This window comes from Harpia harpyja, chromosome Z (assembly GCF_026419915.1).
Source record: "Harpia harpyja isolate bHarHar1 chromosome Z, bHarHar1 primary haplotype, whole genome shotgun sequence".
Classification (NCBI taxonomy): Eukaryota; Metazoa; Chordata; class Aves; order Accipitriformes; family Accipitridae; genus Harpia; species Harpia harpyja.
This window is the reverse complement of record NC_068969.1, coordinates 97,631,687-97,657,992: the sequence shown is the minus strand read 5'-3', so window position 1 is coordinate 97,657,992 and position 26,306 is coordinate 97,631,687. Positions and strand designations below refer to the sequence as shown.

The 26,306-nt window shown below is 38.2% G+C and overlaps 1 protein-coding gene across 1 annotated transcript; it reads right to left on the bottom strand.

Moving 5' to 3' along the window:
• Window positions 1–26,306, bottom strand: DHX29 (DExH-box helicase 29). Its single transcript, XM_052778650.1, has 27 exons — window positions 26,090–26,306; window positions 23,468–23,541; window positions 22,567–22,680; window positions 21,370–21,499; window positions 20,841–20,983; window positions 20,089–20,214; window positions 19,508–19,634; window positions 19,063–19,224; window positions 18,325–18,490; window positions 17,105–17,228; window positions 16,095–16,691; window positions 15,195–15,338; window positions 14,925–15,101; window positions 13,579–13,722; window positions 11,945–12,089; window positions 11,606–11,726; window positions 10,565–10,649; window positions 9,852–9,940; window positions 9,135–9,263; window positions 8,185–8,260; window positions 7,264–7,488; window positions 6,232–6,368; window positions 5,475–5,568; window positions 4,440–4,742; window positions 2,922–3,053; window positions 1,285–1,381; window positions 1–521 (listed from the first exon to the last, which is right to left on the bottom strand). The coding sequence occupies exons 1-27, from the start codon at window positions 26,262–26,264 to the stop codon at window positions 466–468; spliced, it is 4,092 nt and encodes a 1,363-aa protein (XP_052634610.1). The 5' UTR covers window positions 26,265–26,306; the 3' UTR covers window positions 1–465.

The window sequence follows — 26,306 nt, the reverse complement described above, 5'->3', positions numbered from 1 at the left end:
TCTGTATGATTGTATTGCTTTATTACTGTAAATTCATAGATTAACAACAAAAAAATTACCACTTAGGAAACCCACATAAGAAACACTTGTCTACTCAACTGAGATTCAGGACCCAATCTTTAATCAATACTACAGTCTGCACCACCAGTGATGGTATGATTAGTACATTAAACAAACAGAAAAGATGCATTGGCCACAGCCATTTTTATATTGGAAAGAAACTGCTTCCATCCATCACCCATACAGTCAGACAACTGGCACCAAATGTATTGTAAAGGCTAAACATATTCAATGTTAATCTTTAAAAATGACATAGAGAAAGGCAAATTTTATGCAAAATCATGCAGTCTTTCCACATCATGGCTGGTATCAACCACACTAAGCATTTAAATACTTTCAGTTAATGCTGGAGTGCATATTTCCCCTGCCATTACTGAAGCTCTGGTTTATTACTGATTCCTGGTTTCAGTTACCATTCTCTGTTTTTATCAGTTCTTTGATGATGTGTAAGACCTTGTCATCTAGGAAGGAAAACAAACACACAGTGAGCTTAAAAACTGACTTCCAAAATCCAAGAAAAGCAGAAGGCAAGTCTAGCTCTCAGCAACTCAATATCTTAATGTTTTAGGCTATGCCAAACTCTAAGGCAAGACAAGTCATTCCCATTTGCGAAGCAAAAGGCCACACAGTATGTCCACAGTACATCACTAAAAAGTTTATAAAATTACTCAGTGAGTTGGTTGTGACCATTTCAGTATTTCACAAAAAAGACTGAGAAGGTGATGGGTTAACTACAGATATGTCAGCATACAGGAACTCCCTTTCTCCCTCCCCACCTACAATATTCTTCTGAACATCCAGTGTTCAAAGTTTAAATTGTGCTCCTCTATCCCTTGCTTTGGGGGCCAACATGCAGTTCCCCATCATTAACCTAAACTGCGAGACAACTTGTGCAACACTTAAAATTCAACCATGCCTGAGGTTCATCACACAATCTTACTTCTCTTTTGAGATGCATACCTCGCCATTACTACCCCTACCTTGAATGCTGTTATCAGGGATATCTTTAGAACAGCAGTTGTGCAGATCTTCATCCATCTAGGGTGAGCCACATAATATATGTGGCATTAGTCACAACTTTTTGGATGTGTCTCAAGATAACGGAACAATATTCAAGTCACGCTAACCCTATTGGGTGAGGATGCAGTGTACTAATGCTTCCTCAGATTTGCCACAAGGTCCATTTAACAAATAGTAATGTCAGCAATGCTGTAATAAAGTTACCTTCAAGTGACATTTTAGGATTTTCAAGCTTCTTCTTTAAAACAGACTCAATGAGAACTCTCAGCTGTTTGAAAATTACTGCTATCTTTACAGGAGCCTATAGAGAATGGAGAAGACAAATATTTGCATTACTCGGACATTTTATACCGAAATATAGATTAAAAGATTACCTTACATATAAATAGAAGATTCCTGCAAACACGATGCATATACATAATTTTAAGCATATGGATAGTGTACTCAGGAAATGACTGGGCTTACATTATGCCCTCTTATCTTTAAGCACCTGTTGTTTGTAGCATCACAGCCTAAAGAGCAGCTCAGAAGGGTAACTCAGAATATGCTCCCACACATGTCATGAACAACCAGCATATGGTAAAATTATTAATTTACCAATACCCTACTTACTCTAATTGCTTTTTTCCAAGGTATAAAAGTACAAATTAATTTATACGTGCAATAAAATATCTACACATTTCCCTCCCAGAAGGTCTGCCTGGCCTCCTGAGAAAGCAATCACAAACCTCTCCTAAATCTCACTAGGAGTTTGGATATTTAAAGCTGAAGTGTTTTCCAGGAATCTTTCATTTTATCTCTCCCTCCCTATACCAGTATTTATTTCATTTATATATTAGCTGTAGTACAATAAGTAGCTATTATGGAAAAAGCACAAAATACAACATATTCTGCTTAGCATCTCAGTAGAAAAATAGAAATTCTGAAATACACTACAAGATGTAATTGGCCCAGCAACCGCACAACCTGTAGCCACCCAGGGACCATAAAAAAATTCTCCAACAAACCCACAAGGGAGCTGCTTTTTAAAATTCCATATTCCAGATAACCAGTGAATTCAATTAGATGGTTGCTTGCTTGCATCAGCGGAGTGCAAAGAACCGAAATGTTTTGTAGCTTATAGCCTTCCTTGAGTGTAACACAGGGCCCACAAGAGCACAGAAAATTGTAACCAAATAGCTAGCAGGCTAGCAAAAGCCAACGTTTGCCATTTAACAGAATTTACAGAGGATTTTGGCATGTCACCTGTTTTAATTTTGTCTGCAAAAATGTACTAAGAAAATGCACTCAGTTTTCCCATTCCCAAATAAAACTTTTTCAGCTGGAAACAAAAAAACCCAAACAAAAAAACCCTCAAAGACCCAAAACTGAAGCAAACAGCTATTTTCTATTTGTATTTTTTTTTCCCAAATAATTCTGTTAGGGCTATAAAGCAAAATAAATAGTATTTTAAAGACAAATATGTACTTAGATGATCATAAGATTGTAGGAAAGCATAATATAAAATAGCACACTCATCTACTTTCAGTACCAGCTCTATAAAACAAGGTTTAGTCTATATCCATTTCCAGTACCTTTTCTGAAAGAACACCAGCTTTCTTCATGAAGAGAGAGGGAACTGATTTCTTGTAAGTCACATAATACAAGCCTATTCTTTCGAGTGTGATTTGCTAAGATTTCATTACATGTGTATAAAGTTTCCCATCATTTCCTTCAATTGTCTCCTTCCTTCTTCTCTCATCTTCATCCCACATATAGAGTGTTCCGAATTAAGCTTGTACATCAACTGTGTAATACAAAAGCCCATGGAACCACAAAAGGTAGTTACCACTCCAACACACCTGAAAATGGATCCAGCCATCAACTGTCAGGAGGCGCTCCTGATGCTGGACTTCTATATCCCCACCAAAAAGCAAAATGGGAAAGGGGGATATTAAAGTAGTCTCTCTCAAATATACCTTAGTGTACCTCACCTGTATAGAAACAAACACAAGCATTAAAAGCAACAACAAAAAAACCTAAACCACATAAAACCTGTAACACCAAATTTGATTGCTACTTTTAAGAGCAAGAAATACACTTTTTTCCTTTTAAGATCCAATCAACACAAGTCATTGTACACAGAGCAATGAATAGCAATTTGTCTGCCCTAGACCATATAAAATATATCACCTCTAAGTAAGTGACAGCCTTATACGCTACCAGGAAATTAGCTAACGCCACAATTTTCTTGTTAACATTCAAACAGAAAGATAATGTTAGCCTAGTGCTGTTCAGAGAAGAGACACCAAAATTAATAAACCTACTGAAGTGAAAGGCAGCCAAAACTCTTCCGTTATACATTCTTCTTAGCAGCAGCTGGTTTGTCAATCTATCTATATCCACATATTCACATGCATACATGCATAAATGTGGGCACAAAGGTAGACACCTACACGGAGTAAACTATGGGGCTCAGCATATGCTACTTCTGGCTTTGGAGCCTCTCACAGATAAAGATGGAATGGGATGGGATGGGCAGGAGTTGTAGTGGGAGGAAAGGAAACAAAAAGAGTGCATCTTCACACAGAAGTATAGGCTTGCTTTGCTCCCAGGTTCATGGAATAATTTACCTACCTCAGCTACTGTCTTGCCCTTACACTACAAGGTTCTTGGGAACAGGAAATATTTTCAGCTCTCCCCAAAATACTATCATTTCATATGCATTATCTAACATAATTTCCTGCTTCTCTACAGTCAAGTTGGCCATTAAGTGACTGCTGTCAAGGTGGTGTTGTACTAAAAGTGTAGTTAAATATAAACACTTGAATTCAGCAAATAGCTGACAAAATTTTCAGTTGTAAGGGGGAAGAAAGCAACAGGGAAAAAAAAAAGGCAATTCACTTAGGAAGTTCAGCAGTCAATTACAGAATTGGCTATTTAAGTTATTATTTGGGATATGCAAGGCCTGTACCAAGTTTCAAAACCTTAAGAGTCCACTTCAAACAGTAAAACAGAAAAAGCACATTTTGAAGTATTACTACTACATATTACTGCTCAAAGTGATCATATTAAAATCAACAGCACTGTATTAAAAAAGTCAATGACACTATTGAGTTAAAGGACATATAGAAAGGTACTTCCATTTATAGCTACCAGTTTCACCATGAACAGATTTGTTCACGATGTTCAGCCTTAACTTCTTTTTCTTCAGCCCTCAGTTGACTCATTTTTATGGACTTCAGGATCATCAGATATTAAAGACTCTTAAGATGAACAAGACATTCAGATATACTTTACACTGGTGTATGTTGTTTAATATTGGAGGCATAACTCCACCTTTACACAAACTATCGGCTACATTCACTATTTTCACTTACCTTCTCCTGGTAAAGGAGCCATCCGTATGTCTGCAAGTCTCGATTTACAGAAGAGGGATGCACTTGTGCTTTACCCTGAGCTGTTTCTACCATACAAGCCAGCTTCTCTGTAATATCCACAGACTTTGTATACATTATTTTTCCTACGTTGTCATACAGCCCTGCAGTCAACACAGCTTTAAGAAGAGCTATTTCGTGGAGAGAAAGGCATTGTGTGGCTCCATTTCCATCCCATCCACATTGCGTTTTAGGTGCTGTGAAGCCTGCTGCTCTGACCACCCTTATGAGTTCTTGCTTCACATCCTGAAATTAGTAAGGTATTAGTAAAACTCTGAATTTAAAAAGGTATATACTTCACTCCATCAGCAGGCAATAACACTCCATCCCAAATATTCATGCTCTCCATGGGAAAAATCTCTCAGCAGGAACACACTTGTATTTTCTGCAACCACTTTGGAACAGTGGCTGTTTCTATGAGAAAAACATTATCTGGAATATAGGGTTAGATATATGGTACTATATATACTACAAATACTAAATCTCTCACCTGTAGTTAAAATAAAAAGATACATTTGCATCAAGGATCCACTTCTGCTCAGGAGAGCTCAGTCACCCAAACTTCAATAGGAAAGACCAATTAAAACATTTTCTCACCAAAAATGAGAGGCCATTTACATAAGTTTGTGGCTCATCTTTCAAACTAACTGTTAACAGACCTGTTCTTTGATAGCAAGAATAACACAATGTAAGTATTTTAATTCATAAGTTTTGAATCTCTGGTGGAAGTAAGGACTAGCTTCTCCAGTGGCAGTGACTGCAAAGATGTATACCAACAAAGTGTGCGTATCAAAACTCAAATGCAGACACAGCTACCTTGACTGAGGGTGTGCATTTCATCAGTCCCTAACATTCCACTTGTTTTTGTCTTGTCTAAATAGTAACTGTGAGATACCACCTCTTTAAAAGGGCATGACATTTTCAGAGGGAAATTTTAACAAGTAACTTTTGAGTGCACAGCATAATTGTTTGGTTTACCTCCAGAGTTAACAGTGAAGTCCTATTAAGGAAATTTCTTCTGCAATAAGTCATTTCAGCACGATACCCCCCTTCTTGTCGAGCCCTTTTCCACCTAAGGAAAAAAACCTGTCTTATTACAGCAAAAAGAATCACATCAAGAGTATGACAATATGAAAGTGGTAGTAAGATAAAAGGCAATACTGTGCTTTGTTCAGCATTCTCTACTGAAAACTGTAAGTAAGTGGCATTAATGAAGATGAATGCTGCTGGTCTAAGAACACTCCAGAGAACATGTCTGTAACATAAAACTGACAGATACTAACAAAAATACAAGGTAATTGTCTCTCAAAAATTACACACTTCTGTCTTGACAGTTGAAACAAAATTCAGGTGTGGTTTTTAAGACTTAGTGCTAATATCCTAAAAAGAAAAAATGTGTATGTCATTCTATAATATATACATTTGTACTTTCTCAAATACAAAATATTCAGGTCAGCATATCACAAACAGCAAACAAAATACTTTAAACACTAGGATAAACAGACAGAGTACACATCTGTATGTGTGCAAGCATAGTTAAAAAGAATTAAAGGATAAGGTACTAAGCAAGCTCTTATTTTGTGTTACGGTATTTGGCAATCTATTGTTATTCTGAAGAGAAGAACTTCAGGTCCAAGCAATTCAAGAGAAGATTCTTATTAAGGATTCTTTACAGAACTGCATTACTTAAGTGTTATCTGCATCCAGCTATAAGCACAGCAGAATTATCATTTACCCCAGATAAGCATTGTAGATTGTTATATGGTCTGAAACTGCCATTGCTAGAGATGATTTTGCAAGATCTGCTTCATCTTTTCGACCAATTGGCGTAGTAAATGGGGATTTTTCTGTCATAACAGCAGCCAGAGTTGCCTGCAATTAGTAAAGTACACACGACTTAGGAGTATTTTATTACAAGCTTACAGGTTTACCATACAAATACCTTTAAGTTTTCTTTTACAGTAATATTTAATGATACTTTATTTTATCTTCTACTAAGTCTCAAGGAAAACTTATCACCATAGGAATTTCTACACAGAATTCAGAACTTACCTATATTAAAGACATAATGCCTTATATACACTGATAAAAAAATATTAAATCTTGAAACTCACATGAAATGGTTTGTCAAATGACAGAGCAATACCAGATACAATACAGTGAAGGTCAGATTAAACAACTGCTTTAGATTATACATTAACAGGAGATATTGAGAGAACAAAGGATTTTAACTTTCAGTTTGCAGCAACTAACATACCCATGCTTCCTCCTGATCTGCAGTAAATTAAATGGATTAGGTGAAAGTGTAAACTATGCCAGCCTTCATATAATAAGTTACCATGTCAATTAATTTGCAATAACTTTACATCAGCATGTTCTTGACCCACAAACTGTGGGGTAATCCAGATTGGTCTAACCCACATGTAAGAGGATTTTTTATTTAAGTGTCATACTCCCTGAGATCGTGACAGAACGGGAGACCAAATCTGACTATCCCCTTGTGAATAGTACCTAGGAGTTTAGAATCATAGAATCATTTAGGTTGGAAAAGACCTTTAAGACCACCGAGTCCAACTGTAAAGAATACTTAGATTGTTCCCCTCCATGATGTCCAGGTGCCCTCACCCTAAAATAAACATTTTAACTTCTTGCACCATCCTTTCAAAATACCATGTAGCAAGAAATCAGATTAATTGTAAAGCGTCAACCATTTCTTTTTTTTTTTAATTTAGATATAATTTTTTTTTTTTTTTTTTTTTTTACTCACCACAGGATCCAAGCAGCCGAATATAGCACCAAATATAAGCATTTTGCCAATCTTTACATTGACAGGAAGGGCTGCAAGGTGCTGGCCCAATGGAGTCAGCTTGGGCTCATTTAACAGACAAGCCCCAATCTTCCTCAACAGGTTCATTGCATTACCAATTACTTGCTGCTGTGGTGGGTCTAATGCTCTGGAAAGGAAATCTTCAGGAGAGCCAAGATTGCATTTCTGTGGAGTAAATGGGCATATATTTCAATATAAAAATTTATTGTAACAAACTTTTATAGTAGCTACAAAGGAAACTGGAAAGCTGTTCTTGCAAGCAAAAGCCCACATTCCCTCTCCTCTAAACCAGCCTCTTGGTTCTCAGAACACAGATGCACCCCACATTAGGTTAACAAAACTTCACTGTTCAGAAGGACTTCATACAGCACAACCACTGATCAGAGAAGCCTGCTACCAATGGTCACAGATGAGCAGGAGACTCTGAAACCTGATGAGATGCAGTTCAACCTGGCACTAATTTGCCAGGTTGCTAGTTTTCCCATGCATATCCTACTCAGGATGGAGAGAGAGGGAATGGAATTGCTTCCTTAAGCAGAAATTAGTTTGAAGGCTATTTAACTAAGCTTGAATTGGCACTCTGAGGTGAACTGGAATAGCATAGTATGCTATTCTTATTCAGCACCATGCTCTGGATTTTCCAACATACAGGTACTGGGTTCCCTCCTGCCCTGGTGGGAGAAGCCCCACTACTTATACTGGATTAGGGCTGTCCTAGCAAGCCCTAGGACACCTTTTTAGGTAACAAGGTCAGTAATTCCAAAACCAAACCCAAACAATAAGATAAAGGTGTAATTCCTCCAAAGGCACATGTAATATTTTCAGTTAACAAGGTCAGTTATTCTAAAACCAAAACCATACCATAATATGAAGGCATAATTCCTCCAAAGGCACACGCAATATTTCTGGAACAGAGTAGTCCATGAAACTTTCAAACCTGCAACATTATAAAAACATAGAATCACAGATACTCAATTTAATCTTTGAATTCAACTTATAGACTCACGTTTCATATACTCATTCTTTGCAGGTGTTCTTTAAAGGGGCAGGGTGGGCAGTGGCAGTTACTTTAAGGTGTCGGTAAACTGTTCATCGTTTGAATTAAGGCATGTGTGGTAGCTTGGAAAGCAAGAGTTTTAGTGAAAGAGAGGGAAAGGCAGTAAGACCCCGATTTTCAAAACAAATTCTTAAATTGCGTAGCTCTAAAACTGAAAGCCTTGCATGTGGCTAAAATGCACACTTCATTGGTTATTTAAAAATACTTTTACCTTAACTGTTTCTCAGCTGAAAGTTGCTTCAGACTTTCAGACAAGCAGGAAAAAAAAGCTATTCCACTGCAGTAACAGAAACTAATTCTGCAGTGTTGTATAATTTGATATTTTCCCCATCTCTTATCCACAGAGATACCACTTCAGAAAGCTACAGATTTGTCTGATAAAAAAATTAAGAGTTCAGGAGGTAAGGTTTGTGTATATTTGATGCAGGGCAGTAGATGTCGTTAAAAACTGATCATCTACAATTCCTTACTGCTGCACTTATCCTTTAATTATGAAGATTTTTTTCAAAGCACTTACATTACAGGTACTAAGAATAAAATTAACTTTTTTAACATTGTGAAACAAAAAGGCTGTTGTAACACTTTATTCATATGATATTCAAATTGTCTGCGTTTTTGTTTTTTTTTTTTTTTACAGTTTAATCTTTCCAGTTTGCAGTAATTAAAATGAATTTCAACAAGAATTCTTGGTTTTGCACAGAAAAAAGACAAAGATATTTATGTGATTTACAAAGTCTTGCTAAGTTTACAGTACCTGTCTCTTGTGTACATTCGGAAGCAGAATCCATCCCTAACACGCCCAGCTCTTCCTTGTCGCTGCAGAGCACTAGCTTTACTCACAAAGGTCTCCTCCAGGGAACTCATCTGACTACTTTCATGATACCTTAAAAATTGTAAAGCAAGTGCCCATTCAGATTTCAGACCTCGAATTTTTATGTATACTTAACTTAGATACCAGCATACTGATATTATATCTAAATAGTATTTATCTGAAAATATTATATTTAGTTTTGAAAACTAAGCATAGCTGGGGGAAACTGTACATCACAGAACCTTGGATACAACTCACTGATGAGAAAGTGTAAAAATTGGAAAATGAAAGAGCTATTGTATTACTTCATCTCCCTGGCAATCCAGAATTGTTCTAACATATTCTGTAGGGCTTTTCACATTTAAAATGGACAAAAAAAAAAAACCTGCTAAGAATTGAGACAGTATAAAAAGGATCTGTTTTTTAAACCAGTACTTAATCATGATTGTCTGTATCTATAACTCCCCTTGTTGTCCTTCACACCGTTTGAAAATTCAAAGATTCATCCCAAACTTGTACCTAAACTACAAGCTGTTCAATGAGCTCAGCACACTTTTTTGTCCAGAACTGTAGTTTAATAAGGATACTACAAAATTCTTGCAGTACTAACCTCCAAATATTTACAGTAATCACAGTGTGATTGATGAAAATCAAACTCACCTATTTTCTTTTGTTCTCCCAGTATCAATTACAAAGACAACATCTGGTATTGTAATACCTGTCTCTGCTATATTGGTTGCCAAAACAATCTGAAAAGAAGTTCACATAACAAATACAAGAATTACAGAATTGCTGTCTAACAGTTCTCATCCTTTTAATCAATATTATAGCATAAGTTGGGTTAAGGTTTTTTACCCAGAAATGTTTCCTTAAATAATCTGTCAGAGCATTAAAAGCTACACAACTTGGAAAATGGTTCAGCCTTACCCAATTACTGAGGAATCAAAAGTTAAGTGAGAATTTGGCATTCACTTTTTGTTTTATAATCCATCAAAATTACTAGCTAGTACCTGCCTAAATTGGTCAACTTTTAATTAAATAGTTTGGCAGTAAGTAAAATACTATTTTCCTAGATAAAAGCTATAGTTACTCGTTAACAGCAGTTAAAATACAGGAAAGCAACAATTAAAGCAGCTCTTAGAAAAACATTAGGTTTAAAAATTTGTCTGATTACTTCCAGGTTTTCACAGCATGCTAGCTTCTATCTGTTACAGAACACCAAATTAGAAGAATTGTTTCTTTGCAGAGAGAAAATTCCAAGAACAAATAGTTGTTGTGTAATTCTGTATTTGATTTTAAAACAATTACAGATTTGCACACCCAGAAAGTTTCTCCTTTCAGTAATGAACTTTGCCTTTCTGACTATATCATACCTTTCTGATACCAAGGGGAGGTATTGTAAATGCTGCTGCTTGATCTTGAGTTGACAGAACAGAATGCAAAGCTATCAACCTGTGCCTAGAAGAAATTACACTAATCAGTATACACTTATCAAATTAAGATACTGTAAAAAAATTAGACCAGAACGATGACAACAGTTTGGAGAAAGCACCTAGAATGGACACTTGAAAGAGTAAAACTCTGCATGATTAGGTATGAAAATCTGCTTCAGTGTTTTATTACAATACCAAGAAAGGATAACACCATTAGTTCATAGGGCTGTTCTCCTGTTTGGTAGTAACACAGGAAAAAATACTACTACTGCAGTTCTAAGTTCATTTACATCAATAGCCTAGCAAAAAGGGAACTAGGTGTCCATGAACTCGAGTTCTTTACATTGTGCTTCCAAGACAATGATCATTATTGAAACTTTGTACAGAACTATAAACACATGCAACTTTCAGCCTGAGTAATAAAGGCCTTCAGAGATGAGACAGCCACAGAGATTTGTACTTTCCTTCTCTTACAGACCTTGACATCTCAGTCAATCTCTGAATCTTTAGAATTTGACTGCAAATGTTCTTTTTATGCCATTGTGTTGCTAACTTTTAGTTACCCACTAAATAAGTGTCAAAACTATCTGTCACTACAACCCTATGCCATTTCTCTTAGTAGATTACTGTCTCTGGATCTCTTCTCAGGAAGTAGTCACTTCCTTGCAAAGAGTAAGCCACAGAAAACTATATCCCAGATACGGCTGCTTCCTTAACCTAAGAAGTGGAAAAGAAGTAGTCAAGTGCTTTGTGGTTAATTAAGTTTGTTGAAAAATAAAATCAGAAGAAAAAAGTTATTACTGTACCATTCCTAAGCACCTGTCATTTTTGCTTGTGTCATTTTTAGATAATAAAAGTCCATTTGTAGCAAAAATAGCTCAGAGGTATAACTCTATTTCCCTTTTCAAGAATAGCAGACCTTAAAACCCAAACATATTCACTAAGTTAAACTATTAATGTTAAAGCAAATATCTGCACTACCTGTCACGCAAGTTAAATCTTCTGTCAGTTGAAATGAGATCATACAGCTGTTGGATATGGGCAAGGCCTGGTAAAAAGATCAGCACAGCACCCTCAATGTTCTTGAACTGAGGACTTCTATCTGGAAAGTTACAGCACAGGCACATAGTTAAAACAAACGTGCATTTACAAACAGTTTCACTTGAGAACAGGAACTACTTCTGGGCCCTGTGGTAAATGCTTTTTAGGATGGTTCATATAAGAATGAAGTCAAGTACTTCATTATCAGTAGAAAGCACTGGAAAAATAAGTCCAAAGGACAGCCCCAAGCATATAAACTTCTGAAGAAGTACACTGTACCTAAGTATGCAAGCAACTCCAAAATAAGTTCAAGGTTGATCTTGTAAGGATTCATATAGAAGACAGCCTGCTGTGTACGACTGCTATACTTTGCATAGTAAGGAGCCAAATCAATACCAGATCCAGACTGGATTGGGACATACTCCTAAAAGAGAAGAGCAGGAAGAAAATTGTATTCTCCGTGTTTTAGAGAACAGAAGGTCAGTTTGTCATTCACTTAATTTAGGTTTCCTAAAACAGAGATTGAGGTGAAAGACATTTAATTGACTAACTTCCCACCAAAATCAGTGTGAGTTAGATTAAATCACAGCCACCTACATAACCTGCGTATAGGTATCTACTACTGTTAAACGACATCCCAAATGAATTTTGACCTTTTTGTTTTTTTTAAAGTCTGTGCAAGCAGTACTGTACAGTCTGTTTTACAAATGGAAACAGTTCCCAGGTCCATATCTGGCATCTAATTGCTATCAATTCAAAATGAGTTAAGCAGGGTGGCTACTCTTCTTTCAAAACTCGTATTTTGGGGTATAAGAAACCAGTCTCGCCTTTCTCCTCTCCCTCACCCTTCTGAACTAACAGTTGCAATGAAAGTTAAGAGTGAATTAGGTGGCAACTCTTGCAGTGCTTTGGAGCAGGAGGAAAGGGGGAGGGAGAGTTAGCAGAACATACAGACATTTGAATTGTTTACAAATGTCTTACAGATACATACTTAGTGTAAGTCTTCTATGTTAAATGGCACTAGGGTAAATTATTTAATTGTTAATCAATGCACTTAAAGAAGCTTGCTACTACATATCCTTCTGTACTGAAGGCTCAATAGAAATAAACTACAAAGATGGAGCAGCACTCAGAATAGCACTTGGGCTTCAACTACAGGATGCTCTTGTAATGTATGGGGTAACTACCATGCTAGGGGGGGGAAAAAAAAAAAAAATCAGCAGAGCACATGAGAGCATGTTTTTCAACATATGTATCAGTGTTTGATCACACCAAGCTAAATGGTCCTACATATTTTGACAGAGCAAGCCAGAGCAGACAGGTATCTACCCAAAATATATACAGTCTAGATGAACAGCCTAAGTTGCCTGAAGTCAGATGGCATTCATATACTCTGTTTCAAGAATTTTGATTCAAAAGCACATACAGCTGTCACTGAAGAGTACCTACAGGATTAACCACAGCCTGTTAAACCAAAAAGCTCTACGCAATAATCTCATGTAAATCATCTCATTCAGCATGCCAATTTGGGGGATCTTGGAGTTTTTCAGCTAAGGATATGGCCTTGCCTCTTCTGTTCTTAGGTTCACTACTTCAGAGAATTCTTTGGGAGAAAATACTTAAATGCTTTCCCCTGCTGCTCCTTACAGATCTAGAGCTGGGAATCTGTACAAGAGAACTCAATGTCAAATATAACAAAATCAAGGCAGCTATAAAGGAGTTAGAGAAACAAACATAAGGGTGCAGCATTAATAAATACTTGGTTTTCACTGTAGCAGTGCCATTGTCTTTTATCAACTGAAAGAAATTTGGTATTATACAATCCAATTGCATTTAATAACAGGACCTAAAATGATAAAATAATAAAAAAATAATCAAAATTTCTAAGCCAAAACTAGAAATGCCTATTTTACCTGATACTTTGTAGTGCTTCCTCCTTTGCCAGTAACATTTATTCTTACTTCCTCCTCCTCCTCCTCCAAGAACTTCTGACAATATTCTGAGTCTTTCTCCAGAACATAGCCAGTTGCTTCGATTACATCTTCAACATGGAAAATCTTTAGTGAAAATTCACAGAAGAAATACAGGCATGTCAAAAACTAATCAGCACCTTTTTCCTTTTTTAAAGCTTATATACAAAGCTGAACAGGGAATGCCCTTCTCTTTTAATGTTGTAATAGATCTTGCAAATTTCAACTTAGTCTTTCTTATTATTTTTGAAAACCTAACCTTAGAGCTGCTACCAGTTTGTTAATGGTCTCTGTGCATGATCACTAACATTACCTTTACCACAGCCTACATAACGTGCATGAGAAGCATACATAGGAGCGTAATGACAAAGTTGCACAGGCGGTTGTCCTGGTTTTAGCTAGGATAGAGTTAATTTTCTTTCTAGAAGCTGGTACAGTGTTATGTTTTGGATTTAGTGTGAGAATAAAGTTGATACCAACAACTGAAGACACCAGTGTGTTAAGTAGTGTGTATACTAAGTCAAGGATTTTTCAGCTTCTCACGCCCAGCCAGCAAGAAGGCTGGGGGGGGCACAAGAAGCTGTGGGGGCACAAGAAGCTGTGAGGGCACACAGTCAGGACAGCTGACCCAAACTGGCCAAAAGGGTATTCCATACCATGTGATTCATGTCTAGTATATAAACTGGGGGGAGCTGGCCTCAGGGGGGATCGCTGCTTGGGAACTAACTGGGCATTGGTTGGTGAGTGGTGAGCAATTGCATTGTGCATCACTTGTTTTGTACATTCCAATTCTTTTATTATTACTACTGTCATTTTATTATTGTTATTATTATTACTTTCTTCATTTCTGTTCTATTAAACTGTTCTTATCTCAACTTACAAGTTTTACTTTTCCCTGCTTTTCTCCCTCATCCCAGTGGGTAAGGGGGAAGTGAGTGAGCAGCTGCATGTTGGTTAGTTGCTGGCTGGGGTTAAACCATGACAGGGCTGGGGGGAATTCTTTAATGCTTTCCTTTCTACCTAGGTTGAATAGAGAAAAATCAATGTGTCACTGATGGACTGATTTTAATCAATAATAAATCCATCAGAAAAAATAGTACAACCCTGTACTTCAAAGCACTGAAGCTATTTTGTATTTTCAAAAAGGAAAATGTGTATTTCAAGGACTTGTAAGCTTTTTTTTGGTAAGAAAGAAGTGATATAGGTGTATCTCCTAGAGACACTAACCAGGCAATCACTGTGTACATGCATATAAAGGATCTTGCACAATCAAAGAAACATTTTCCTACCTCAACAGGGTAACTCCTCCCTGAGATCCTTAAAATGGGACAGTGTGAGAAATAGCTGGAAAACTTCTCGCTGTCTACAGTAGCACTCATTAAAATCAGATGCAGGTCTGAACGCTTATGCAAGATCTCCTTCAGAATAACTAGGAGGAAATCAGACTGGACACTTCTTTCATGTACCTAGAGTTAGAAAAACATATCTATAGTAAGGCTTTAGTACAAGTCAAGGCCCAGAATAACTATAGTTTCTGCAGAATAGTAAGAGCTGATAACCTCATCTACAATAACATGAGATATACTTGAAAGACGACCATCTTCTTGAAGTTTCCGAAGCAGGACACCTGTTGTACAGTACAGTAGCCTGGTGGCTTCTCCTGTTCTTGATTCCATACGAATCTGATATCCACACAAGGAATTCTTTAAAAAAAAAAAAAAAAAAAAAAAGAGAGAGAGATACTGAAAATATAGGAATAACTTAAAATAGTATACAAGCTAGAATATTCAAAATGAAGTGAAATTTAAGCATTGTTAGATTCAGACACTGCAGAAGCTAATTAAATAGTATGGTGAATTACTACCTAACTGTTTTTTCATACACACACTTCCCTTTGTTAAGAAAGGGAAAATACACTGAAATCTACAACTAAGTTTCTCCAGAGTAGCAAAGAGCTGGTAAACTCAAGTGTTCTTTTCAGGGTTCTTTGCAGTCCTCAAACAAAATTATTTTTGCACTAATGGACTACTATGAAACATACAGACCTTGGTTTTCTTCAGGTAACAAAATAACTTATGTTGGAAGGGGCCTCCTCGCAAAGCAGGGCCTCACTCAAGGCCAGACTGGATTGCTCAGAGCATTATTTGGGGGAGTTCTCCATCCCTAATGATAGAGATGCCACAGTCGCTGGGCAATTTGCTCCTATGTTTGACCATCCTCATTATGAAACGCTCTTGTTCTTCATCACCCTCTAAAGATTTTAGAAACCATATATGGATACCCAGAGGTTCACAGATGACAATCTGGAAAGAAACAGCTGGCACAGCAAGAAGCCCTTTTCAAGCGAAAATAGCATCTAATTATTTGGTTATGTAAGAAGTACTGTTTTCACTTTGTTCCAACAATTCAGCACCCTGTATTCGATTAAGACTAGAAAAAGGAATTCAGACACATCTTACTTTTCCTCCTGGTCCTGATTCACAGCCTAGCTCTTCACAAACCCTGGTTGCCAAACTCACCGCTGAGATTCTTCGGGGTTGTGTGCAAACAATATTACATTTATTTGATCCTTCATCTAGCAACAAGTCTTCTAACAGGAAATGGGGCACCTGGGTACTCTTCCCACTGCCTGTTTCACCAGCCACAACAACTACTCGATGTTTTTTAAGGGTTTCTACAATCGAGTATCTGTGCTTAAACACAGGTAACTCCTGTCTCTCTTTCAGAAGCCTCTGGTATCTGGAGGAACTTTGCAGCTTTTTGAACAAAATCCTTGAAGGTTCCAAATCATCTGTGTCTGAGGTCTCAAGGGAGAGACTGCTGAACTCCTCATCAGAAACTAAATTTTCCCAGGAATCTTCCGGACCCTCAGATACTTTTGGTTGGTTTTCAGACTGTATCTGTTGTTGTTGTTTGAGTTTGTTTAATAATCTAGCAATAAAGTTATCACGAGGTTTGTTGGTTTCTATCTTGTTTTCTTCTTCCTTTTTTTTTTCAATATCCCTCCATTCCAGCCAGACATCTCGGTAGGTAGGAGGCAGTAACTGATGAACTGACTTCAGGTGGAAAAAAGCAGAAAAAAAATTACTTTATGTACTACTTAGTAGCATCGCTAACATTTTATATTTAAATGAACTTGAGTGGCAAAACATGAATTAGGGAGCTATTTCTAAACACAGAAACTATGAAAACAGTAATATAAACATCAACAATACACTTTTTATTTTCAACTGGCTTGCGTTCTTTACAACACTGAAAGAACAGTTTTACTATCAAAAAACGTCCTCCCTGTATACTGCAACACATATGCATGATTGTACATAAAAATAAATGAACATATAACACAAGCAAAGAATTTAATGGGAAACACTTCATTAAACTGTTTTTAGAATTTAACTACAGATATTATGACAAACAATTGCAGAGGCAGATTCCAGGCTAAGAACAGTAATATTGGTGAAAATCTTACCTGCCCTTTGGTTAAATGATAGAGTGCCAAAGTAGCAGCTAGATGTTGCGCTTGCATACTATCTTCCGTTACAATTGTAGGACACATTGCCATTACATCATCTGACGATTTGGTAATCCTGACCCTTAAAGACAAATTCATATAAGCATTCTTAAAATTCATTACCTATATAAATAGCATACCTGTTAATGTTTTTGTTTAAAACATAAGTGTGAAATTCAAATAGAAGAACTAAGCTAAGTAAACTTAATGTTACTCAATAATATTCTGTAAATGGAAACAACTGATAAAGTTTAATTGAATAGCAGAAAATTTTCAGCAGCAGAAGCAGATTGCAGCAGTGAATTTGCAATTATTTTTTTTCTCTCAACAAATGTCTTCATTTTCTTCAAAGCAGAAGTATTTAGACGCATACAGATCACCATTAACGTTAGTTGCTTTGGAAGAAGGACTAAGTATTTGTTTGTGTGCTTGTAACTACTTAGCATAGATTGAGATGACAGTTAATAATCTACTGACATGCAAACATCTGTTTAACGGATACATGCCAGTCAGACCAGCAGTCAAATTTCTCATAGTCTTAGGGGGACAGTATATTAGTAGCTTTAACTTGAGCAAGATGACAGGTTCTTTTACTTGGTTCCTTCAAGAAACATTACTCATGTGTAATACCATGTCTATTTCATTTGTACATGATAATATTCTACTTTATACCACTCTATTATAGACTCGTTTTCTAAAAGAAATTTAAAAACACTGATATTGCACTGTTTTGGTTACAAACTTATGGTAGCTTTCATAGAAATTTTTAACTTCCACTTTATTTCAAACAATCACCAAAGGTGTTTTGGTTTTCATATGCTTAAAACCTCTGATTTAATATATTACTTCAAATGAGAATAGTGGAAGTTAGATTTGGACAATTATCTCACAGATTCGCTTCAAAACCTTTCATTCAGCAGTACAGAATTAAAAACTAACCCCTTCTTTATGGGTCATTCACTAGAATCTTATTTTAGCAATAGTGTCCAGTCTAAGCATTACTTTTGCAGAGCTATCCAGAATGACATACCTCCCTGATGGACTCAAAAAGAAGAGAGTTTGGGTTAAATGCACTATATTCATATATATCTGGATCAACGTGACAAGACAGCAGTAGCCAGCATTTTTAATTTTAAATGAACCAAAAGAAAAATGTAAAGTTTACAGGAAATACATACCTACATTTCCAATATTTTCCAACTGGAACCTTTTCAAAAGCAGGATTTGGGCTCTTGGGAAAATTCTTCCTGCACCAGTCAATCAAAAATTGTTTTGGAGATTTACCGGTCCAGCTTCGAGCACTATAATCAAAATTTCTTATATCTAACGGTTCTTTCTTTTTCACTACAAGAGCAGAAAGACACATTTTAAGTCTCCTAAAATTTATTTTACATTCTTCTGATAGCCAAGAATGTTTTTACCTTTTCTTCAAATGTATTTTCTGAAATGTTTTGGAGAAATACTGGTACTGACACACAACAAAATTCCTGCTTTAACCACAAAAGTATCTAGCTGGAAGTTAATGACAATATTTTGCTTGCCATCTTTGATCACCCAATAATTTTAGAACTTTCACTAAAGTTTGGTTATTAGAAAATAATGTAAGAGTTTGAAGATTTACAATGAAAATAGTTTAAAAAGATGAGAAGGTGACAATGGAAACAGTAACTAGACCTACAATTAAAAAAAAAATTAAAATTTTAGACATGACAGTATGGCAAAAATAGCTTTCAACGTCATCTGCTAAAACAAATACAGATCCTTTAAAGTCAGCTTGGTCAGTGAGGTAGTCCACCTGCCCTTCCCACAATCAGAGCTTGATGACTCAGCATTGCAATGCAATGCAACCTAGAAAACAGAGAATACTGGAAATTTGTGGTACACTTCAAGCTTGTACTGAACCATTTCCAACACACCTTTGTCTTCCTTTGCAGAACCATCTGGTTTTTCAAGCAGGCTCAAATTCAAAGTGGTTTCTTGAGGCTGAGGTAAGGGAGTTTTTTTCTTCTCATTTTGCTGTTGGTTTGAAATCTTTATTGCCGGATTAAATACCGGATGTTCTTCAAGTATTGCCATTTCTGTCAGAAAGAGAATACAACTTACACCCACCAACTGCTGAGCATTTATTCTTTAAAAAGAAAAGATCAATTATATTAATTCATACTGATCACCCAAAACCAGAAATAGTAAAATGTTACTTTTTAGAATTTGACCCACATGGAAAGGGTAGATTCAGGAAAGACTGCAATTCACACAGCAGCATAAAAGATAATGAAATAAATTCAATCTGACTCAGAGACTTACTTGCCTAACAAATATGCAGGCCACAAAATAAAACACAGGTAATTTTCATAGCTCTACCTTGCTGAATTCTTCTTATTTTCTCCTGTGCTACCTTCTGGCCTTGCTTGTCTTTGTCTTGCTTGGAGACGCTTGCTTGGTCTTTTTCTTCTGAAAGCTTGGCAGCCAGACATACATACCTCTCATTCTATTTCAAACAGAATTATTAAATACAAGTTGAATATTGTATGCTTGTCACTATTAATGAACTTCATAATAAAAAAGGGGGGGGATTGTCCTTTATACCAAGCTTACACAAAGGAGGAACAACTAAAGTTTTTACATAACTAACAGTCAAAACTTCTCAGAATTTGGTAGTCACTTTCCTAATCTCACCGAGATGTGTTTCAAGAATTTTTCTTTTCCAGCACAATGCATTCAGTATTGTGAGCCCAGTACAACAAAAAAAATAGGAAAGGAAAAGCAACTTAGGAAAGGAGAAGTTTCAACACATTTCCCCTTCTGTAGCCTGCAAATGTAAAAATAGGAGATGTAAAAAAAAGTATTCAATCCCCAATTTTTAACAAATAGATCCACCACTTGCAGATGTACCAGACATCTCAGTTTTTGAAAGACTTTCATGAAGTGTTATTCTGTCTTACTGGGTCAAACTTTTCTTCATCTGACTCTTTCACAGACTCATTCTTCTCTTCATCACTTTGTTGCTCAGCATATTGCAAAATCCATTCCTTCATACTCACTTCTTTCTCCTTCCCCCCATTCATCTCCTAGGAAGAATAATGAAAACTAAAAGTAATGATAACAGTAAGTGAAAACACCAATGCTTTTCTCTGTCAGTACTTAGGAACTATTGCTTAAGATTTTATAAATAAACTAAGTTATATGACATAAATAAAAAAACATGGAACAAACTTCAACCAGGTAAACGTCTCACGATATACTTACACAGATCTTAACACTTGAACAATTTAACTGCTTTAAGAAAAAAAACCCCACACTTTCACAAGAAATCTTTTCTATTTCTATGCTTAAGATTCAATAAACACAGAAATCAAAATGGTGCAAGTACACAGGTATACTTAAAATCCACAAAAGTATGTAAAGAGTGCCACCTGTAAATAAACAGAATGAACCCATTTCAGGAGAAAATTAAGCTATGCTTTACCACAAAAGCAAACTATGAAGAGCTTTCTAGACTTCGCATGAAAAAAATGTTATCTTCAAATGAAGTTTAACTTCCACTGAAGTTAAAATAGCGTGGGTGACAATTATTAAGCATACCATATTTTCAGAAGTTTTTCACATCAGCGTTGGAAGTCAATGCGAATTCTGTATTTTAGAAAACTTCATCCTCTCTTCCCCCCAGTAAACACAAATTAATTTCTCAGATTACCTTAGTTTCAGGGCCATTTTCTTTCTTTTTGTTATCTACTGAGTGAGGTGGAGGTTCACGTTGTGACACAGGAGAACAAAATTTTGCTCTAGGCTTCTGTTGCTGTTCTTCAAACTGCTGGCTAAAACCTTCAGGCAAGGCATCTTCAAAATAAAAAATCCATGTCACAGAATATGTCAATAATAATTACTGAAAATCTTGTAAAGTGTATTAGGAGCCAACTAGAAGAACATAAAACAAAAACTGCATGCCTGAAATAAAATCAGGCTTTATCATTTAGATAAGTCATCATTTGCATGCTGGACTTCCATAAAACTCTATGAGTAGGAACAAGAGGTCTATAAGACTTTATACACTAAAAAATATCCCAGAACGAATCAGCAGCGCATCTAGGAAAGGAACACTGTGATGACTACCGGTCTTAGTGAAACAATATATTTAATTACTACTATGAAGCATTCCCATGCCAGACCAGGTCCTACTAGTCTTCAGTTAAAAACTACAGTCAATTCTCTGTCACCATACTCACCATCAGGAAGGTTTAAACAAAGCCAATCAAGAGCAGAGTGAAGATCACCACCGTACAGAAGTGTATTTTTCATTGCTTCTTCAATGTGGTCAGTCTTAAAAGAGAATCTTTGTAAAGCCATATATACATCCTATAAATAAAAGTCAGAAAATATTAGGATTTAATCTAGCAATCTAATATAGGCTTGTAAACTGCCATTTCCCACGTATCAGATAACTGGCATTAAATGGAGGTAAACAGCATAAATTAATATATCAGAAGGCTGAGCAGAAAATCCTGTTTTGCATACAGAGCTTGTAATATTTTTATTGTAACGATGCATATGTATAAATAAATCTACATTCCAGCCTCTATACATAATGTATTTCTTAGTTAGAAAGATAAACCAACAATTTTCCAGGCATATGGAATGAAAAACATAGGAAACAAAACAAGCAGATTAAGTTCTATTCCTCTATCCCATCGGAACACTCCAACTTCAGTTACTGAACTGTCGTGGTTTAACCCCAGCCAGCAACTAAACACCACGCAGCCGCTCACTCACTCCCCCCCCCACCCAGTGGGATGGGGGAGAAAATCGGGAAAAGAAGCAAAACCCGTGGGTTGAGATAAGAACGGTTTAATAGAACAGAAAAGAAGAAACTAATAATGATAACACTAATAAAATGACAACAGCAATAATGAAAGGATTGGAATGTACAAATGATGCGCAGTGCAACTGCTCACCACCCGCCGACCGACACCCAGCCAGTCCCCGAGCGGCGAATCCCTGCCCCCCACTTCCCCGTTCCTATACTGGATGGGACGTCCCATGGTATGGAATACCCCGTTGGCCAGTTTGGGTCAGGTGCCCTGGCTGTGTCCTGTGCCAACTTCTTGTGCCCCTCCAGCTTTCTCACTGGCTGGGCATGAGAAGCTGAAAAATCCTTGACATTAGTCTAAACACTACTGAGCAACAACTGAAAACATCAGTGTTATCAACATTCTTCGCTCTGAACTCAAAACATAGCACTGTACCAGCTATTAGGAAGACAGTTAACTCTATCCCAGCTGAAACCAGGACATGAACTCATAAAGACGTTATCTTTCCTAATAAGCATACTTGTCGATTCTACTGACTAATCATTAACTACTGGAAAGCATGCTACACTGGCTTGTAAATAAACTATGGTCGGAAAACAGCACTTTAAAATCTACCTGTAGTTTCTTAGCAGTAAGTCTTCTGGAAATCATTCCTTTGTCATCATTTTGGTTTTTATGGTCATTGATTACATCAATAATCCTTTTCTCCAAATTACCATTTATCATTACCTGCACAGAGAAAATTAGTTGATACAAAGCAAAACATTACAAATTTTTATGACATATCAATGTCCTCATGGCTAAGGAAATAAGAACGCAGAAATGTCTCTGCTAGTCAAATCCCAACTTTTCCAGCTTTCCATAAGTGCTGTAAACATTTCTTAAAAAAGGGACACTTTTTTTTTTATTTTTACTTTTGCAGGCTATATGCTTTACTTGAAAAGTTCATTCCTTATTATGGAGAAGGCCCATTTACATCTTCAAGGAAATTTAGTATTTCAAGGAAAATACTGTAAGGAAATAAAAAAAAAATTTCTACCGAAAGAACAAGGCCTTTCTCCTTTGCTTACAAGAACTGGTATAAAATAATTTGATCATCAAGATACAATCTGTGACACTCTCCTTATCTGCCTTAAAAATATAATTTCAGTAAAATAATAATTTTAGTATTTTTAACACTTCTAAAACATGAACCAAGCTTTGGTTGCTACTGAGGGTGTTGTATAAAAACTGTATTCTTCCTTTGACAGGAATAATCATCCATATATACAGCAGAAGCCCAAACATAACTCTTAGTAGTCCTGCAAAAAATAGATGTTCTCCTGCCCTGTTAGTTTACCCCTATTTCTTAAAGCACACTCAAAATCCCAAACATATCAAGCTCAAGACATTCAATGTCTAATACATGAACGTAGTTTACCTGCATAACATAATACTGAAGAAGATCTAAAGAAATGTTTACCCAGATAAGAGTACTATGGAAACCAAAGTTGTTTTACCTAAAGAAGATACTCACCTTAAGAACAGATTTATCAAGATTTGCAGCAGCACTGGAATCTGTTGTTGAACTAAAACTGTAAGTTTTTGGACCTGCAAATTGCAAGTAACCATCAATTACATAAGCAGAACATAGAGAACATTGTTTACAGTAGCTAACCCATGGGAAGCCTGCGGTGGAGCAGGGTCCTGGCAGGACCTGTGGCCCCATGGAGCGAGGAGCCCGTGGAGCAGGTTTGCTGGCAGGACTTGTGACCCCGTGGGGGACCACGCTGGAGCAGTTCATGAAGAACTGCAGCCTGTGGGAAGGACTCATGTTGGAGAAGTTCATGGAGGACTGTCTCCCGTGGGAGGGACCCCATGCTGGGGCAGGGGAAGAGTCAGGAGTCCTTCCCCTGAGGAGGAAGGAGCCGCAGAGACAACGTGTGATGAACTGATCATAACCCCCACTCCCCATCCACCTGCACCACTGGGGGGGGGAGGAGGTAGAGAAAATCGGGAGTGGAGTTGAGCCTGGGAAAAGGGAAGGGCAGGGGGGAAAGTGTTTTTAAGATTTGTTTTTTTATTTCTCATTACCCCCTACTCTGATTTGATTGGCAATAAATTAAGCTAATTTCCCCAAGTCTGTTTTGCCCATGATAGTAATTGGTAAAGTGATCTCTCCGCGTCCTTATCTCGACCAACAAGCCTTTCATTACATTTTCTCTCCCCTGTCCAGCTGAGGAGGGGAGTGATAGAGGGGCTTTGGTGGGCACCTCGCGTCCAGCCAGGGTCAACCCACCATGAAACAAGTGATGCACAATGCAATTGCTCACCACTCGCTGACCAACGCCCAGTTATTTCCTGAGCAGCGATCCTCCCCAGGCCAAGTCCCCCAAGTTTATATACTGGGCATGATGTCACACGGTATGGAATACACCTTTGGCCAGTTTGGGTCAGCTGCCCTGACTGTGTGCCCTCACAGCTTCTTGTGCCCCTCCAGCCTTCTTGCTGGCTGGGCATGAGAAGCTGAAAAATCCTTGACTTGGTATAAACACTACTTAGCAACAGCTGAAAACATCAGTGTTATCAACATTCTTCTCATACAGAATCCAAAACATAACACTATACCAGTTACTAGAAAGAAAATTAACTCTATCCCAGCTGAAACCAAGACAGTTACAGAGGCCTTTGGTCTGACCTGCTGTGGTCATTCTTAAATGCTTTTCATTTAGCAGCTGTTAGAAAAATACTAATTCACAAAGCTATTTATCATCATTAGAATGACAACACACAGCTTCCTGCTGGAGTCCATTGTTTTCACACATACTGTTTCTGGTACTGCACAGGTATAAAGAAACTGAGCAACCTCACAGCTTTCACCACCCTGCGAGGCTGCACGCCATCCCAGAGGGAGCAGTGCTGTGCTCCAGGAGGCACAGCAACCTCCCAGCTCCTCAGCCTGCCAGCAGGCAGGCTGGACAGCTCGGCTGTGCTCGGCTGCCTGCAGTGAGGCTCTAGAAGAGCACATTTTTAGATCAGTACTGGGTGGAGGTAACCGCATTTCCAAAAAAAAAAAAAACCAAAACCAAAACCAAGGTCAGCTCTGGTCAGGAGCTACGGGAGCTAGCAAGAGCAGTAAGCACTCAGGAGCTAATTACTGCCACTTACTGGTAGGCTGTGCAGTCACACAGTATTTAGACTATACTAACTTAATTTTCACTTACACTGACTTATTTTTCACCACAGCAGTCAACGTGGGAGAGAACCAGGAGAGTTTCTGAAGAGGACTGAGCACCATGGTGTTGGAGGAGTGGGACATGCAAGAAATACGTTTAGCAGAGCCCAAATTTGTAAATGCAGAGTATGTGAATATGTTCAGGAAGTTTCAGTTAATGGATTGTAATACTTTGTGTTAACAAATTGGAATCTCAAATGACCTGGCCATTGCATGATTTGCTTATGGTCTGCAACATAAGCTGTCACTGATGTTATAAGGTACCTGAGCTACTTCTGGCAAAGCTGCTTTACTGAAAACAGACATCTCAGCGCTGCAGAATACTAGTTTTTCAGGCTGCACCCCGAGCAGTCATCCCTCAGCTTATCCAACACTGCTGAAGTGCCTCCAGCCCTGGAACTGCTCTGGACTTTTTTCATGACACACACGCACACACACAAAGTATCCCAAATCCACGTTACGTTGGTTTTGAGCGCACACAGAATGAACCTCTACAAAAACAGGTCATTACCGGGAAAGTGCCACACCACCACTTGCCCCACCAGAACTGCCAGTACCCACACCCCCACTTCCGCCCCAGAACTGCCAATAACCTAGCGACCAGCTTTTTGTAACTAACGCAACGCATCGACGCCAACAAGGCTCATCTGGGACACGCCGGCACGGGCGACGGACTAAAGCCAGGCCTGACCCACGCCGAGCGGGGGGATTTAAGGCGCCTCTCTCGACGCCCAGGAGCGCCCGGGCCCACAGGCAGAGGCAGGCCGCGCCCTCAGCAGCTCCCTGACGAAGCTGCCCCTCCGTGCGCCCCCGGCCAGCCGCGGCACCCCTCCGCCGCCCGGACCCTGCACCGCTCCTCCCCATGGCACAGCCGGCCCCGGGGGCTCCCCGGCCGGGGCCGCCTCACAGCCAGGGGCCCGCTACCTTGCTTGACGCGCGGCTCCTTGGAGGCGGGCGGCGGCCGCGGCGCGGCTCGGCTGCCTGCCTCCGCGGCGGCGGCGCCGGCCTCGGCAGCCGCTCGAGCCCGGGCAGCGGCAGTGGCGGCGGAGGCGGTACGGGCCGCGCTGCCCGCCCGCTGCTTCTTGTTGCGGCCGCCCATGGCAGCCCCCTGCCCGCAAGGGAACCGGTCCGACCCCCTCGA